Source organism: Myiozetetes cayanensis, unplaced genomic scaffold, assembly GCF_022539395.1.
Source record: "Myiozetetes cayanensis isolate MyiCay16 unplaced genomic scaffold, myiCay2020 scf1, whole genome shotgun sequence".
NCBI lineage: Eukaryota > Metazoa > Chordata > Aves > Passeriformes > Tyrannidae > Myiozetetes > Myiozetetes cayanensis.
The window spans coordinates 146,591,009-146,605,671 of NW_026086604.1; the positions used below are offsets into that span (position 1 = coordinate 146,591,009).

General features: G+C 51.4%; 1 protein-coding gene across 1 annotated transcript; it reads left to right on the top strand.

The window, feature by feature from the left end:
* Positions 1-4,013: 4,013 nt before the first annotated feature.
* On the top strand, positions 4,014-13,934 carry LOC126651021 (solute carrier family 22 member 13-like). The gene is made up of 10 exons (XM_050336533.1): positions 4,014-4,391; positions 5,418-5,521; positions 5,973-6,127; positions 6,244-6,412; positions 6,754-6,874; positions 11,636-11,730; positions 12,245-12,459; positions 13,242-13,350; positions 13,493-13,703; positions 13,839-13,934. The coding sequence occupies exons 1-10, from the start codon at positions 4,020-4,022 to the stop codon at positions 13,932-13,934; spliced, it is 1,647 nt and encodes a 548-aa protein (XP_050192490.1). The 5' UTR covers positions 4,014-4,019.
* Positions 13,935-14,663: the final 729 nt, after the last annotated feature.

The window sequence follows — 14,663 nt, forward strand, 5'->3', positions numbered from 1 at the left end:
TGTTTGGATTGGGTCTCAGTGCTGAAGGCTCAACAAACAAGCATCCCTCTACACAGGAAGACAATTTCCCCTTAACATACATGTCCACCTGCCATGCTTCTGAAACCTTTAATCAGGATGTCTTTGATCCAGGCCAGGAGGCTCCTGAAAAAATGAACAGGAGCAGAAAAACTTTAGGAGCTGAAGAAGATTATGAAAGTCTCTCTTCTGAAGACTGGGATGAGTTAAATGATGACCTTTCAGAGAAGGAGTTCTTTATATAGTTGAAGAAAAACGGTGAAAAGCACCCAGCCCTGCAGCACAAGTTAGCTGATATGGGACCAAAAGAGATTCATGAAATCAGTTTAGAAATGCCCCGCTCCTCTGGCACAAGACAAATTCAGTTGTGCACAGACGGATCTATTAATGCCTGAAGGAGCTAAATTTAAGTTCTCTGTCCTGGCCAGACTGGATCAGTGGTCAGTTCCCAAAAAAGAACATTGCAGGAACTGGGTTCAGCATGAGGAACCTCCAAGTAGAGACCAAGCAACACCCCCTGTTCTCTGCAGCCAGGGGGCTTCTGCAGAAGGGATCTTCTGCTGCCAAGGTCCCTCAAAGGATTTCTGCAGGGAGAAGGGAAGACACAGGACCAAAAAGGTCCAACCAGCACACAGCCATGAACAACAAGCCAGTAAGAACTAGAAACTCAAACAAGAAGAGATAATGTCTCAGGGAAGAACTGAATCCTTGGCCACAAGTGTACAAGTAAAATGCAGTGGGCAAAGACAAAGCTGAGAAGGACAAGGTGAAAGTTCAGGTTTGGGTGTCTGCAGTATCAATATTTCAAGGCAAAGCAGATGCTTAAGCCCGCATCAGAGTCAATGGAGAATCAGCAAGTACAGTCTGGGGAGTGATTCAGCCCACCCTAAACCTGAGAACTGCTCTTGAAAAGGGATCAGATCGGCCCTCTGGACTCTGTGAACTGTGCCAATCCATCTCCACTCACCACAGTGCAGCCCTAGGGGTCTGCTTCACATATGGACAACTCCACTGAGACGTCCCGAGATGAACCCAACCCAAAACGTCGTACACCTTTTCACCGTGTGACTTGCCTGCACTTAACTACGATGATATCTCACCCCCCTCACTGCGTTTTTCCTTCTGTAAACTGCAAACTTGCTCCACACAGGAGGTCACCACCATCAGCCTCGCTGTACAGGGATGAGCAAAGATAAGTGAAATTACCTTGCCAAGATCAGAGGGGCAGAGGGGGAAAAGGAACCCCGGGTGTCTTTAGGTCTTGAAGGGTGTGGGAACATTGCTACATCTGCTCTTCCTGTGTGATTGCACTCTGATCCTCCCTCACTGCCCTTTGCATATATATTACATAACATAAATGTTAGAGGAGTTAACAATTATATTAAAGATAAACAAGCTCACCAGAAACCTCAGAGGGTCAAAGCGAGAACAACGTGCCTTACGGAAAGGGTTGTAGATCGTGCGACTGCACGTGTTTTAATCAGCTCTCTGTAAAAAAGAGAAGAAAAAAAAGATAAAGATGTTAAAATAATTAATTTTTAAAATAAAGATAATTTTAAAAAAATGAAAAAAACAACCCTCCCTGCCTCATCAGTGCCAAAATAACCCCAGCTCTGTCAGGTCTGCTGGAGGAATAAAGCTGCTTAGTGAGTGCATCTGCTGCAAAGCAGTGTCAGTGCTCAATCAACATAGATCAGGGAAAAGAGGGATGTCCTTGAAAATTAGATGAATCATTAGATGCTGAAGTTGGTCTCACCCTAGGATGGGGCAAGAGGTTTGGGATACAGGCACTGACATCTCACAGCCCTGCCTGAAACCTGGTCAAGCTGTGCTTAGAGATGGAGAGGTTTGCAGAGATCAAGCACCTTCCACTGGAGCAGTGGGAAGTGGGTGGCCCTGTTACCTGTGCAAAAGATGCTCAGAGTGATGCCCAGACCAAGCTGTCACTGCCAGGTGACACCCATAAACCTGGTCTCTCCCTGTCAGCCCTAAGAGGAAGAGGGAAAATGCAGGAGCATCACAGGTGGTGGGTATGAATCCATTCTGGCCAGAATTCACCCCAATATAGGTGTCCAAATGGGTCTCCAGCTACAGTCACTCCTGGTGTTCAGAGCTGTGAATGGGAAAAGACAAGTCCATGAATTAGTGCATCAGTGCCCTACTGCCTGCACCAGGCTTCCTCCCCAGGCAGTGGTTTCTCTTTCTGAACTACTTCCTTGGATGGTCCCCCTCCCTTCCCTAGTCCTTGACATGGATATTCAGGTTTTCCAGCTTCCCATCCCAGGTCTTCCCTGAGACTTGTGGGATTCTTGTGGTTTCTCTGGCAGAGGCTTCTCCATTTTCAAGAGGCTTTGCAAGCCTTAGTAATGCACATGAGCAAAAGTGCTGAACACAGAGGAATAAGCACAGAGTCCTTATCAGTGGGGGTCCAGGAAGCAGAGGTTTGTAGGGCTGCTCCAGCTTTTGCCCCTGAGAGATCTCCACCATGTAGGCATTGACCCACTTGGCCCCAGATGACAGGAACAGTGTCTTTCTATAAGAGATGACATCTGAGGGTGACAGAGTTTACAAGAGTGCCTGACTGGTGGTGTTGGGAAGAGCAGCCTTAAGGAGTCACATCTGCATTAGCACATGAGACTGCAGTCAGGTCTGGATCACCCTCAAGGAGTTTTCATAGGCAAAATCTGACCTCTTTGACACATGAGATGCTGGTGGCTGAGGAATGGGAGGGGACACCATGAGCCACACATAACAGTGTGGTGTGTGCAGATGATGCACAAATACCACTGCTGTGAATTTACTCAACCCCATAACCAGCATTTACTCTTCTCTTCCTTTGCTAGTAGCACTAACCAGTATGATCTCACTCCCCCTCTCCTGGTGAGAGGTCATGCTCAAAAATCCAGTATTCTACCCCTCTTCCCACTTCCATGAGCAGTCAGCACAACAATGCCATTCCCACTCATGGAACACCAATCCAGGCTCGTGTGACCCCTCAGTAACTTTGCTGGAGGCTCATGCCTACTGTCTGCATTGAGAGGGAAGGACAAAGAATTTGAGAGGAGACTTGAAGTGAGCAAGTCAGTGACCTGTCCTTATCGCTCTGGTGAAAGCAGCCAGGAGAGCTTTCCAAAGTAAACACCAAATTTCATACGCTGGGTGCAATCCAGCTATCCAGTTTGCAGGAATAAAGACACAAACCACTCAGGGAGTTTGCCCAGCAAGGGACTCAGATGCGCAGCAGAAATCAGGCCAGTCTGCTTTTCAAGTGACATCAGAACCTCGGGCAAAGCCAAGCTGGTGTTGTTTCCCAGGTCCTGTGTGCTCTGTATGTCTGTGTGTGTAACGTGCTGTTTTCCCTAAGGGTGCTCTCTGAGCCAAATCTATTTTAGGATTCTCCCCAAGATGCTGCAGTTTGGATCTGGTTTTGTGACTAACCAGGATTTCTACATGGGGCAAATTAAAACAGACAGCTTGGGACACAGCTGTCAAGACCAAGTCTACTTGACTACCAGCCATATTCCCTGGCCCAGAGGAGAAGTGGTTTTCTGCTTCTCTTTCCTATAGTCTCCAGGATGGGTTATACAGCCATGAATGGGAGCAGCAAATTCATTCCTTTTGTTTCACCCCTCTCAGAAAAACTACCCCTCGTTTGTAGGGTCACAACTTCAGGTCTCAGACAAAAACCTTGCACTGCAGCACAGTTGCTTTCAGGAGGCTTTGTGAGACATTCCAGGCTGGAAAAAGACAAGCTGTTGCCATGCTATCATCTCCAAGAGTGGCAATGCTCTTTGTTCTGCTCCCGAGAACAGGGAGGGAATGGCTGGTGACAAAGTACGCCCTGGAGGACAGCACCATATCATCATAATGATGAACATGCTGGTACAGGTGCTCGTTTTATCACACTGGATTAGGGGTTTAGTGCTGGCATAGTTTAAACATTAATATTTGCCTATTTAAGCCATAGGCACTAGCACAGCCTGGCCACAGAAGTAATCACCATGGCTGAGTTTGGAGATGTCATAACTGCTCTGGGGGAGTTTGGGCTGTACCAGAAACTCCTGATACTGTTGCTCTCCCTCCCGCTCCTTCTTAATCCTTTCCAAATGATTGGCCAAGTGTTCATGGTTGTGGATGTGCCCCACCACTGTGACACCAGCTGGATCCTCACTGTCAGCCCCAACCTGACGCAGGAAGAGCAGCTGAACCTCACCCTGCCCCGGGATGCGGACGGGCAGTACGAGCAGTGCTCCATGTACTCCCCAGTGGACTGGGACCTGGACTCCATCGTGGCACACGGCCTGAACGCCACGCAGAAGTGCAGCAGTGGCTGGGTGTACCCCTCAGCACAGCCACCATCCCTGCTGACCGAGGTCTGTAATCACCTTTTAACGAGAGGGGGACGTGGAAGGGGAGGGATGGGTATGTCCTGTCCTGTGGTTTGGTCAGACAGTGCCAGCTGTGGTGCGGTCAGGCTGAGATTTACCAGGCACTGGAGGATTTTGCCTCCATCACACAGATCACAGCTGTAATCCTTGGGAGGTTGTTGCAGTTAGACTGTGATATAGATGCCCAGGGAGGGCACAGATGGGAGTGTGAGTCCAGCACAAGCTCTGCCCACCATCTCTTCCCTTTCCAGTATCCAGACCCTTGAACCTACAATCCTACCAGGAGGGACCTTTTGAGTGTTCCTCCCACAGTTTCCCGTATTCTTCAGCCTAGCTGTACTCACATCACCTTCTCTGTGAAAGACCCTTACCTTCCAATGGCTTGTCATTGATATTTCTGGGACCTCCAGAGTCTTTCAGGGCTGTGGTTTTCAACAAGATGTTCCATGGGCTATGCAGCTGTGGAAAGGCTTTGTCTGTCAGCATTCCCAACTTCTCCATTCTGCTTTATCCCCCACCTTCTAGTTGACAAGGGGGTGATCAGTCAAAGGGTAAATTCAATGATCTTGGAGGTCTTTTCCAATCTGAATTATTCTGTGATTCTCCCTTTCCAGGACCTCTGTTCCTCTCTCACTTTGCCTCATTCCTCCATCCTTTCCTCCCTCTCTCCCTCCTTTTTCCCTTCCAGCTCCAGCACTTTCTCTCAAGTACCTTTCTCTGAGCTGCAACCAGAGGAGAGAGTCCAGCCTCTGGTAAGTGCTCTTTGGTGTCCCTGTAGCACCATGCCCATTTCACAGGCAGTTTCTCCATAGGATTGTCAGCAGCTGCTGCATCCCTTGTCATTCCTATGCTGGTCCTCCTTTACCAGAGAAAACACAGCTCTCCTTCTCTCCTCCTCCTTCCACCCCGTCCTGCCTTTGCAGCCAGACAAGTGGAGCTGCTACAGCTCTGATCCTCAGAAAGCAGCTGGGGTCTGTTGAAAGCAACAGCATCTGTGTTTCCCTCCTCCAGTTTGACCTGGTGTGTGACAGGACGGTCCTGAACGACATCTCCCAGTCCATCTACATGGCTGGGCTTCTCGTAGGAGCCATGCTCTTTGGGATGCTAAGCGACAGGTGAGGAAACCCGGTCACCTTTCCAGAGTCATTGCCCAGCACTCAGGGACAGCCCAGCTGAGGGTGCGGGCTGTGCTCGCACTGGTCATGAAATACTCCCTCCACAGGCTCCATCCCCTTGACTGAGTAGGGGCATCTGGGGCCACCTGACGTGTCTGTAGATGTCTGATGGTTGAAGAGAGAGAGGGGCACACACAGCCTTGTGGGGAGGTCCTCCAGGACTCACAAGTCCAGCCCCAACTGGTGTCTCAGCCATTGAGCGACAGCTCAAAAGTGGAGACGCTGCTTTTTGTGCACGTTATTTCTTGGGCTGTATAGGGATATACAGCTACGTACACAGGGATGTAAAATCTCCTCTGGTTTTAAAATCACTTATTATTCCACCTGGGATCTTTCCTATCCCCATGGAGTTTCTCCAGATACCGACTGCATCTTCTCTCTTCTCGCACAGGATCGGCCGCCGGCCAGTCTTTCTTATCTGCATGCTCCTCCAGGGCGTGTTTGGTCTAGCAGTTGCCTTTGTGCCCCATTTTTATGTCTACATGGCCATCAGGTGTGTCGTGGGGGCTGCAGTGTCAGGAATTATGATTACTGTCGTGTCCCTGGGTGAGTAGGATGCCCTAGCCCTGAGGCAGCAGTTGTGGCCTCACAAGAAATAGTAGCAAACAAGAGCTTGACATGTTTTGGAAGGGGTGACCCCGAAGTTTTGTTCTTCTTTGCAGCTACAGAATGGGTTGGGATCTCCTTCCGGCCAAAGTCAGTGCTTATTGCTCACACCGCTTTTGCCATCGGGCAGATGATGGTGGCTGGGCTGAGCTACGGAATCCGCAACTGGAGGCTGCTGGAGATTGCAGGATCCGCTCCTATGTTTGCTCTTTTCTTCTACATCTGGTAAGCAGGAGTTGGGCAGAGCTTCTGTAAGACACAACAGCAGGGTAGGGGTGGGAGTGAGGAGGCAGCAGCAGCTCAGCACCAGGATGGGTCTTTCCCATCACAGTGCAGATGCTGCAGGAGATTCTGCAGAGCTCAGCACATCTCCCTGGGCCACTGGACTGCTGAGAGCAGCAGCTGCTTTGCTTCATAACATCAAATGTGGCCTTTGGAGCCCAAATGCAGGGCATTTAGACCCGTCCCTCCCATGGGACGCCCACTGCTTGTGGGTGTGGTGGCAAAGGGCTGTGGGGGAGCTCCGCGGGTCAGAGCAGCGTGTGCTGAGCTCCCCTCCTCGGCAGGGTGCTCCCAGAGTCAGCTCGGTGGCTGGTGACCAAAGGCAGGATGGAGGAAGCCAAGAAGCTCCTTCAGAAGGCGGCGGCCACCAACAAGTGCAGCCTCCCGGCAGGACTCCTGGAGCAGGTACCTGTCCGGGCACAGGAACCGCTGCCTGTCCGCAGAGACTTCCCCTGCACTTGGGCTTGCACAGCCCCTGCAGCTCAGCCCAGCCCATCAGCACCTTTCCATGCCCACTGGGGAGGAGCTGGGGATCACTGGGGGGGACTCCAGCTCCGGCTGCCATGGACACAGACGAGGGCAGGGAAGAGGCACAGCTTCTGCTGAGGCTCAGCCTGGAGCTTCCTGCAGTCCACTCGGGGCTGTACAAAGGACTGAAATGCTTCCCTGGCTTTTGTCCTGGGAGGACTGCAGGAGTGTGGGTCACGAGCATGTGGTCTCTGTTTAGTCTGTGGGTTTCCATGCATAAATGCCAGAAGGGGAGTTACTTCCTTGCCCACCCCAAAGCTCCCACACTGGGGAAATGTTCCTCCTGAGGAACCTCTTGGTCACCAACCCCCTTGCTGGACACCCAGAGCACAGAGGCAGGAGCCCCCCATGGGGCTGCCCTTCCTCCCAGAGCTGTGAGGGTCAGCAGCCTGACTTGCTGAGGCTTTCCATTGACTGCGGATGGAAAAGCAGCTGGCCATGGGTTACCTTTGCCTGCTTTGACTCTTTGACTTCCTTTATTTTTGAAGTTGAAGCCTGAGAAACAGATCAAGTCTGGAAGTGTTCTGGATCTCTTTCGAAGAAGCACCTCCGGAAGGTGACTTTGCTCATGTTGTGCGTCTGGTAAGACATTCCCTGCTCCCCTCTTTCCAAACTTCTGGGTGAAAGAAAATGAGGCATTGATAGTTGACAACAACTGTAAATTCACTTCATGTTATTGTGGTGGTCATATATATGTGTATTTTTTCGTCTGCTGTCATTCTGTCTCCCCATACTGGATCGGATTTACCTTGCCTGGCCATGGGGAGGAGATGATTACTCATTATAAATTTGTGGGGTTTGTTAGAAAGGCTTGAGTAATTCCAGATTTTGGTGATCCCTATGCCTTGGAGAAGTGTTATGCCTACCTAGAAGTTTTGGGCTCAGTCTAGAAGTTGCTGACCATATGGGGATCCATTCTGCTTTATCTCATGTAACTACATCCCACAGAACTGTCACAGGTGGTGACAAGAAGCAGAACAGAGATTGTTGGGAGTTTAAATAAGCCGTGTGTGGTATAACCATGCTAATTTTTGATGATAAACCCCCATAAAACCATCTGGTGACATGTTTTATTCCACTTGACTTGAATTTCAGGTTTGCAGACAGCATTGTCTACTATGGACTGGGCCTTAGCGTGACAAATTTTGGTCTGGACATCTACCTGACACAGCTGGCCTTTGGGGCCGTGGAGCTTCCAGCTCGACTTTGCCTCATTTTCCTGCTGGAGTGGTTTGGGAGGAAGAGTGCAGGCCATACTGCTGATGCTGGCTGGCCTGATGTGCCTCATCCTCACCGGCATTCCTGAAGGTGAATAACCTCTTCCCAACCCATGAGCAGAGCTGGACAGAGCCCCAGTGATCCCTATCCTTGTTCAGACCCACCCTCCCAGCCCACCTGGGCACACCTCTCTCTCAGGGGCTGAGCTGCCTTGAGTGCCACAGCCCAGGGCACTGCATTCCCAACGTGCTGGCTCCCCTCAGCTTCAGTGTCTTCTCCTTCAGGGCTGTGCCTGATCTTCCCAAAGCTCCTGGCCCTTAGCAGGCAGTGCCCATCAGACACCACCACCCACTGTTCACCACCACCTCCAGCACCTCCTTGCAGAAAGGTGTAGCAGAAGAGGTGTTTTAAAATCCACTGCTTCTCCCTTCTTTAGATGAACAGAAAAAAAACCCCGATGCCCACCCCCCATCTGTTTGTGCCACATTGCTGCAGTCCACACCTCGCCCCTGCTTGCTGGGAGTAAGGCTGGGAAGCAAAGAGAGGGGCTGCACGATGCTTTGAAGCTCAGGGGTGTGGTATTTCCAACCGAGCACTCCCCCAGACACCCGCAGTGGCTCAGTAGCTCATTTCAGCTGCAGATTTAGGGAGTGCCCAAGACCTCAGGAGTAATCTGGGTTCTCTTTGCCAGCTTTCCAGAGGATATTTTCCAGGTAATGGCATGCTAGGGATCATTGATATTTCTGGGGCCTCCAGTCTTTCAGGGCTGTGGTTTTCAACAAGATGTTCCATGGGCTATGCAGCTGAGCAAAGGCTTTGTCTGTCAGCATTCCCAACTTCTCCATTCTGCTTTATCCCCCACCTTCTAGTTGACAAGGGGGTGATCAGTCAAAGGGTAAATTCAATGATCTTGGAGGTCTTTTCCAATCTGAATTATTCTGTGATTCTCCCTTTCCAGACCTCTGTTCCTCTCTCACTTTGCCTCATTCCTCCATCCTTTCTTCCTTCTCTCCCTCCTTTTTTCCCCTTCCAGCTCCAGCACTTTCTCTCAAGTACCTTTCTCTGAGCTGCAGCCAGAGGAGAGGATCCAGCCTCTGGCAAGTGCTCTTTGGTGTCCCTGTAGCACCATGCCCATTTCACAGGCAGTTTCTCCATAGGATTGTCAGCAGCTGCTGCATCCCTTGCCATTCCTGTGCTGGTCCTCCTTTACCAGAGAAAACACAGCTCTCCTTCTCTCCTCCTCCTTCCACCCCGTCCTGCCTTTGCAGCCAGAGAAGTGGAGCTGCTACAGCTCTGATCCTCAGAAAGCAGCTGGGGTCTGTCGAAAGCAACAGCATCTGTGTTTCCCTCCTCCAGTTTGACCTGGTGTGTGACAGGACGGTCCTGAACGACATCTCCCAGTCCATCTACATGGCTGGGCTTCTCGTAGGAGCCATGCTCTTTGGGATGCTAAGTGACAGGTGAGGAAACCCGGTCACCTTTCCAGAGTCATTGCCCAGCACTCAGGGACAGCCCAGCTGAGGGTGCGGGCTGTCCTCGCACTGGTGATGAAATACTCCCTCCACAGACTCCATCCCCTTGACTGAGTAAGGGCATCTGGGGCCACCTGACATGTCTGTAGGTGTCTGATGGTTGAAAAGAGAGAGGGGCACACACAGCCTTGTGGGGAGGTCCTCTAGGAATCACAAGTCCAGCCCTGACTGGTGTCTCAGCCATTGAGCGACAGCTCAAAAGTGGAGACGCTGCTTTTTGTGCACGTTATTTCTTGGGCTGTATAGGGATATACAGCTACGTACACAGGGATGTAAAATCTCCTCTGGTTTTCAAATCACTTACTATTCCACCTGGGATCTTTCCTATCCCCATGAAGTTTCTCTAGATACTGACTGCATCTTCTCTCTTCTCGCACAGGATCGGCCGCCGGCCAGTCTTTCTTATCTGCATGCTCCTCCAGGGCGTGTTTGGTCTAGCAGTTGCCTTTGTGCCCCATTTTTATGTCTACATGGCCATCAGGTGTGTCGTGGGGGCTGCAGTGTCAGGAATTATGATTACTGTCGTGTCCCTGGGTGAGTAGGATGCCCTAGCCCTGAGGCAGCAGTTGTGGCCTCACAAGATATAGTAACAAACAAGAGCTTGACATGTTTTGGAAGGGTGACCCCGAAGTTTTGTTCTTCTTTGCAGCTACAGAATGGGTTGGGATCTCCTTCCGGCCAAAGTCAGTGCTTATTGCTCACACCGCTTTTGCCATCGGGCAGATGATGGTGGCTGGGCTGAGCTACGGAATCCGCAACTGGAGGCTGCTGGAGATTGCAGGATCCGCTCCTATGTTTGCTCTTTTCTTCTACATCTGGTAAGCAGGAGTTGGGCAGAGCTTCTGTAAGACACAACAGCAGGGTAGGGGTGGGAGTGAGGAGGCAGCAGCAGCTCAGCACCAGGATGGGTCTTTCCCATCACAGTGCACATGCTGCAGGAGATTCTGCAGAGCTCAGCACATCTCCCTGGGCCACTGGACTGCTGAGAGCAGCAGCTGCTTTGCTTCAGGTCATCAAATGTGGCCTTTGGAGCCCAAATGCAGGGCATTTAGACCCGTCCCTCCCATGGGACACCCACTGCTTGCGGGTGTGGTGGCAAAGGGCTGTGGGGGAGCTCCGCGGGCCAGAGCAGCGTGTGCTGAGCTCCCCTCCTCGGCAGGGTGCTCCCAGAGTCAGCTCGGTGGCTGGTGACCAAAGGCAGGATGGAGGAAGCCAAGAAGCTCCTTCAGAAGGCGGCGGCCACCAACAAGTGCAGCCTCCCGGCAGGACTCCTGGAGCAGGTACCTGTCCGGGCACAGGAACCGCTGCCTGTCCGCAGAGACTTCCCCTGCACTTGGGCTTGCACAGCCCCTGCAGCTCAGCTCAGCCCATCAGCACCTTTCCATGCCCGCTGGGGAGGAGCTGGGGATCACTGGGGGACTCCAGCTCCGGCTGCCATGGACACAGACGAGGGCAGGGAAGAGGCACAGCTTCTGCTGAGGCTCAGCCTGGAGCTTCCTGCAGTCCACTCTGGGCTGTGCAAAGGACTGAAATGCTTCCCTGGCTTTTGTCCTGGGAGGACTGCAGGAGTGTGGGTCATGAGCATGTGGTCTCTGTTTAGTCTGTGGGTTTCCATGCATAAATGCCAGAAGGGGAGTTACCTCCTGGCCCGCCCCAAAGCTCCCACATTGGGGAAATGTTCCTCCTGAGGAACCTCTTGGTCACCAACCCCCTTGCTGGACACCCAGAGCACAGAGGCAGGAGCCCCCCATGGGGCTGCCCTTCCTCTCAGAGCTGTGAGGGTCAGCAGCCTGACTTGCTGAGGCTTTCCATTGACTGCGGATGGAAAAGCAGCTGGCCATGGGTTACCTTTGCCTGCTTTGACTCTTTGACTTCCTTTATTTTGAAGTTGAAGCCTGAGAAACAGATCAAGTCTGGAAGTGTTCTGGATCTCTTTCGGAAGAAGCACCTCCGGAAGGTGACTTTGCTCATGTTGTGCGTCTGGTAAGACATTCCCTGCTCCCCTCTTTCCAAACTTCTGGGTGAAAGAAAATGAGGCATTGATAGTTGACAAGAACTGTAAATTCACTTCATGTTATTGTGGTGGTCATATATATGTGTATTTTTTTCGTCTGCTGTCATTCTGTCTCCCCATACTGGATCGGATTTACCTTGCCTGGCCATGGGGAGGAGATGATTACTCATTATAAATTTGTGGGGTTTGTTAGAAAGGCTTGAGTAATTCCAGATTTTGGTGATCCCTATGCCTTGGAGAAGTGTTATGCCTACCTAGAAGTTTTGGGCTCAGTCTAGAAGTTGCTGACCATATGGGGATCCATTCTGCTTTATCTCATGTAACTACATCCCACAGAACTGTCACAGGTGGTGACAAGAAGCAGAACAGAGATTGTTGGGAGTTTAAATAAGCCGTGTGTGGTATAACCATGCTAATTTTTGATGATAAGCCCCCATAAAACCATCTGGTGACATGTTTTATTCCACTTGACTTGAATTTCAGGTTTGCAGACAGCATTGTCTACTATGGACTGGGCCTTAGCGTGACAAATTTTGGTCTGGACATCTACCTGACACAGCTGGCCTTTGGGGCCGTGGAGCTTCCAGCTCGACTTTGCCTCATTTTCCTGCTGGAGTGGTTTGGGAGGAAGAAAGTGCAGGCCATACTGCTGATGCTGGCTGGCCTGATGTGCCTCATCCTCACCGGCATTCCTGAAGGTGAATAACCTCTTCCCAACCCATGAGCAGAGCTGGACAGAGCCCCAGTGATCCCTATCCTTGTTCAGACCCACCCTCCCAGCCCGCCTGGGCACACCTCTCTCTCAGGGGCTGAGCTGCCTTGAGTGCCACAGCCCAGGGCACCGCATTCCCAACGTGCTGGCTCCCCCTCAGCTTCAGTGTCTTCTCCTTCAGGGCTGTGCCTGATCTTCCCAAAGCTCCTGGCCCTTAGCAGGCAGTGCCCATCAGACACCACCACCCACTGTTCACCACCACCTCCAGCACCTCCTTGCAGAAAGGTGTAGCAGAAGAGGTGTTTTAAAATCCACTGCTTCTCCCTTCTTTAGATGAACAGAAAAAAAAACCCCGATGCCCACCCCCCACATCTGTTTGTGCCACATTGCTGCAGTCCACACCCTCACCCCTGCTTGCTGGGAGTAAGGCTGGGAAGCAAAGAGAGGGGCTGCACGATGCTTTGAAGCTCAGGGGTGTGGTATTTCCAACCGAGCACTCCCCCAGACACCTGTGGTGGCTCAGTAGCTCATTTCAGCTGCAGATTTAGGGAGTGCCCAAGACCACAGGAGTAATCTGGGTTCTCTTTGCCAGCTTTCCAGAGGATATTTTCCAGGTAATGGCATGCTAGGGACAAATTCCAAAGGGTTAGGTTGTGTCCTTGACTTGCCAAGGTTTGCTTGGTAAGTCCACTAGAAAGGAGAGAGTTTGGGTCCCAAGTGAACCATGTCCGTGGAGGTCACAGTGGTGGTGTCTCCTCCTCCCCTCAGACCAGCCCGTGGCCATCACTGTCCTGGCCACCATCGGCAAGTTCACAGCCACGGCCGCTTTCTCCGCCTCCTACATCTACACCGCAGAGCTCTTCCCCACAGTCGTCAGGTGAGGTCTCCCCAGACATCACAGCTTCCCTCCGCCGTGGCTCGTGGTGGTGGGGAAGGGACAAGAGCCCAGTTGTCCCCATGGCCGCCCTCAGTCCCAGAGGATGCTGATCTCTGCCCACATCTGCCCCTCGCTCCCCCAGGCAGACCAGCATGGGGCTGTGCTCCACCTTGGCGAGGGTGGCCGGGATCCTGGCCCCGCTGATCATCCCCCTGGACAAGTACCACCGGGCCATCCCCATGGCCATCTTCGGGAGCATCCCCGTGCTGGTGTCGCTGTCCTGCATCCTGCTGCCCGAGACCCGCGACGTGGACCTGCCGGATGACACAGGGGCGGGCCAAACCCCAGCTGAGGTGGGCACAAGGAGCTCTGAATTTAAGGAAAGAAAAACACATCCAAAGATGCAAATTTAAAGTAAAGTTAAAAAAAAATACCAGAAACCAGGATGAAAACCGTACCAACTCTTCTTCTTTCCTTCTTGTCTTCAGAATGAGAAGACTGTAGAGTTTTCTAAGAGGGACACCAAAGAGGATGAAGCAGACTTGGAGAAGGGCAACTGCAGAAGCTCAGAGTGCAATCTGTGATTGGGCAGGTGCATGCTAAAGGTCTAGTCGGATTCAGCCTTTCTTGAAGCAGGCCAGTGAGGCATTGCTGCTGGTCTTTCAGATGATGAACACACAATACCCGTGGTCAGAAGGAGAGGAGATCTGTGTCACCCTGCGTTTGGAAAACATGCACTTCAGACTGTTCCTCCAGCCCAGTTCCGCCATGCCTGGCTGCGCAGCGAGTCCTCCCGAGGTGTTTTCCCAGTCCTTCGCAAAGTGGTACCCGTGGAACCGTCCCTGTCGTGTTTCACAGCAATAAAGAATCGCCAGCAGAGTGGTTGTACTGGGCAAGCGGGCGCCAGGCTGTGCCCTCCTGCACTGACGGCCTGGGCCGGCACCTCCTCGTTTGATCAGGATGTCACTGAAACCCCGTCACACACGTATTTAGCTTTTCTTTCTATGTGGTGTTGGAGTTGAGTTTCTACATGAATAATATAAATTATGCTCTGAGTTTGATAAGAGACACTTGTAATGCAATATGTGAATAATAAATAGTGTTGACTCTTTTTTTTTTTCTTTTTTCTTTTCCTACTGTTTCACAGTTGGCCTTTGTAGCTGCTCTTGGCTCTGGAGTGTTTTCTACACAGAAATCGTTAAGTCTGTAATTTACCACGCAGATGGAAACGCGTTTTGTTTCCATCAGACACAAACAATGCAGAAGCAGAGTGTTAAAGCAGAATGACTAGTCCACTAAGGAGTTTTTTCTTT

What these genes read in the sequence shown, in the direction of transcription:
- LOC126651021 (XM_050336533.1), top strand. Translation starts at nt 4,020, where the DNA reads ATGGCTGAGTTTGGAGATGTCATAACTGCTCTGGGGGAGTTTGGGCTG. An exon ending in GCTCTTTTCTTCTACATCTG is followed by an intron (nt 6,413 to 6,753) that starts GTAAGCAGGAGT and finishes CCTCCTCGGCAG; the next exon opens with GGTGCTCCCAGAGTCAGCTC. An exon ending in CGGCAGGACTCCTGGAGCAG is followed by an intron (nt 6,875 to 11,635) that starts GTACCTGTCCGG and finishes TTTATTTTGAAG; the next exon opens with TTGAAGCCTGAGAAACAGAT.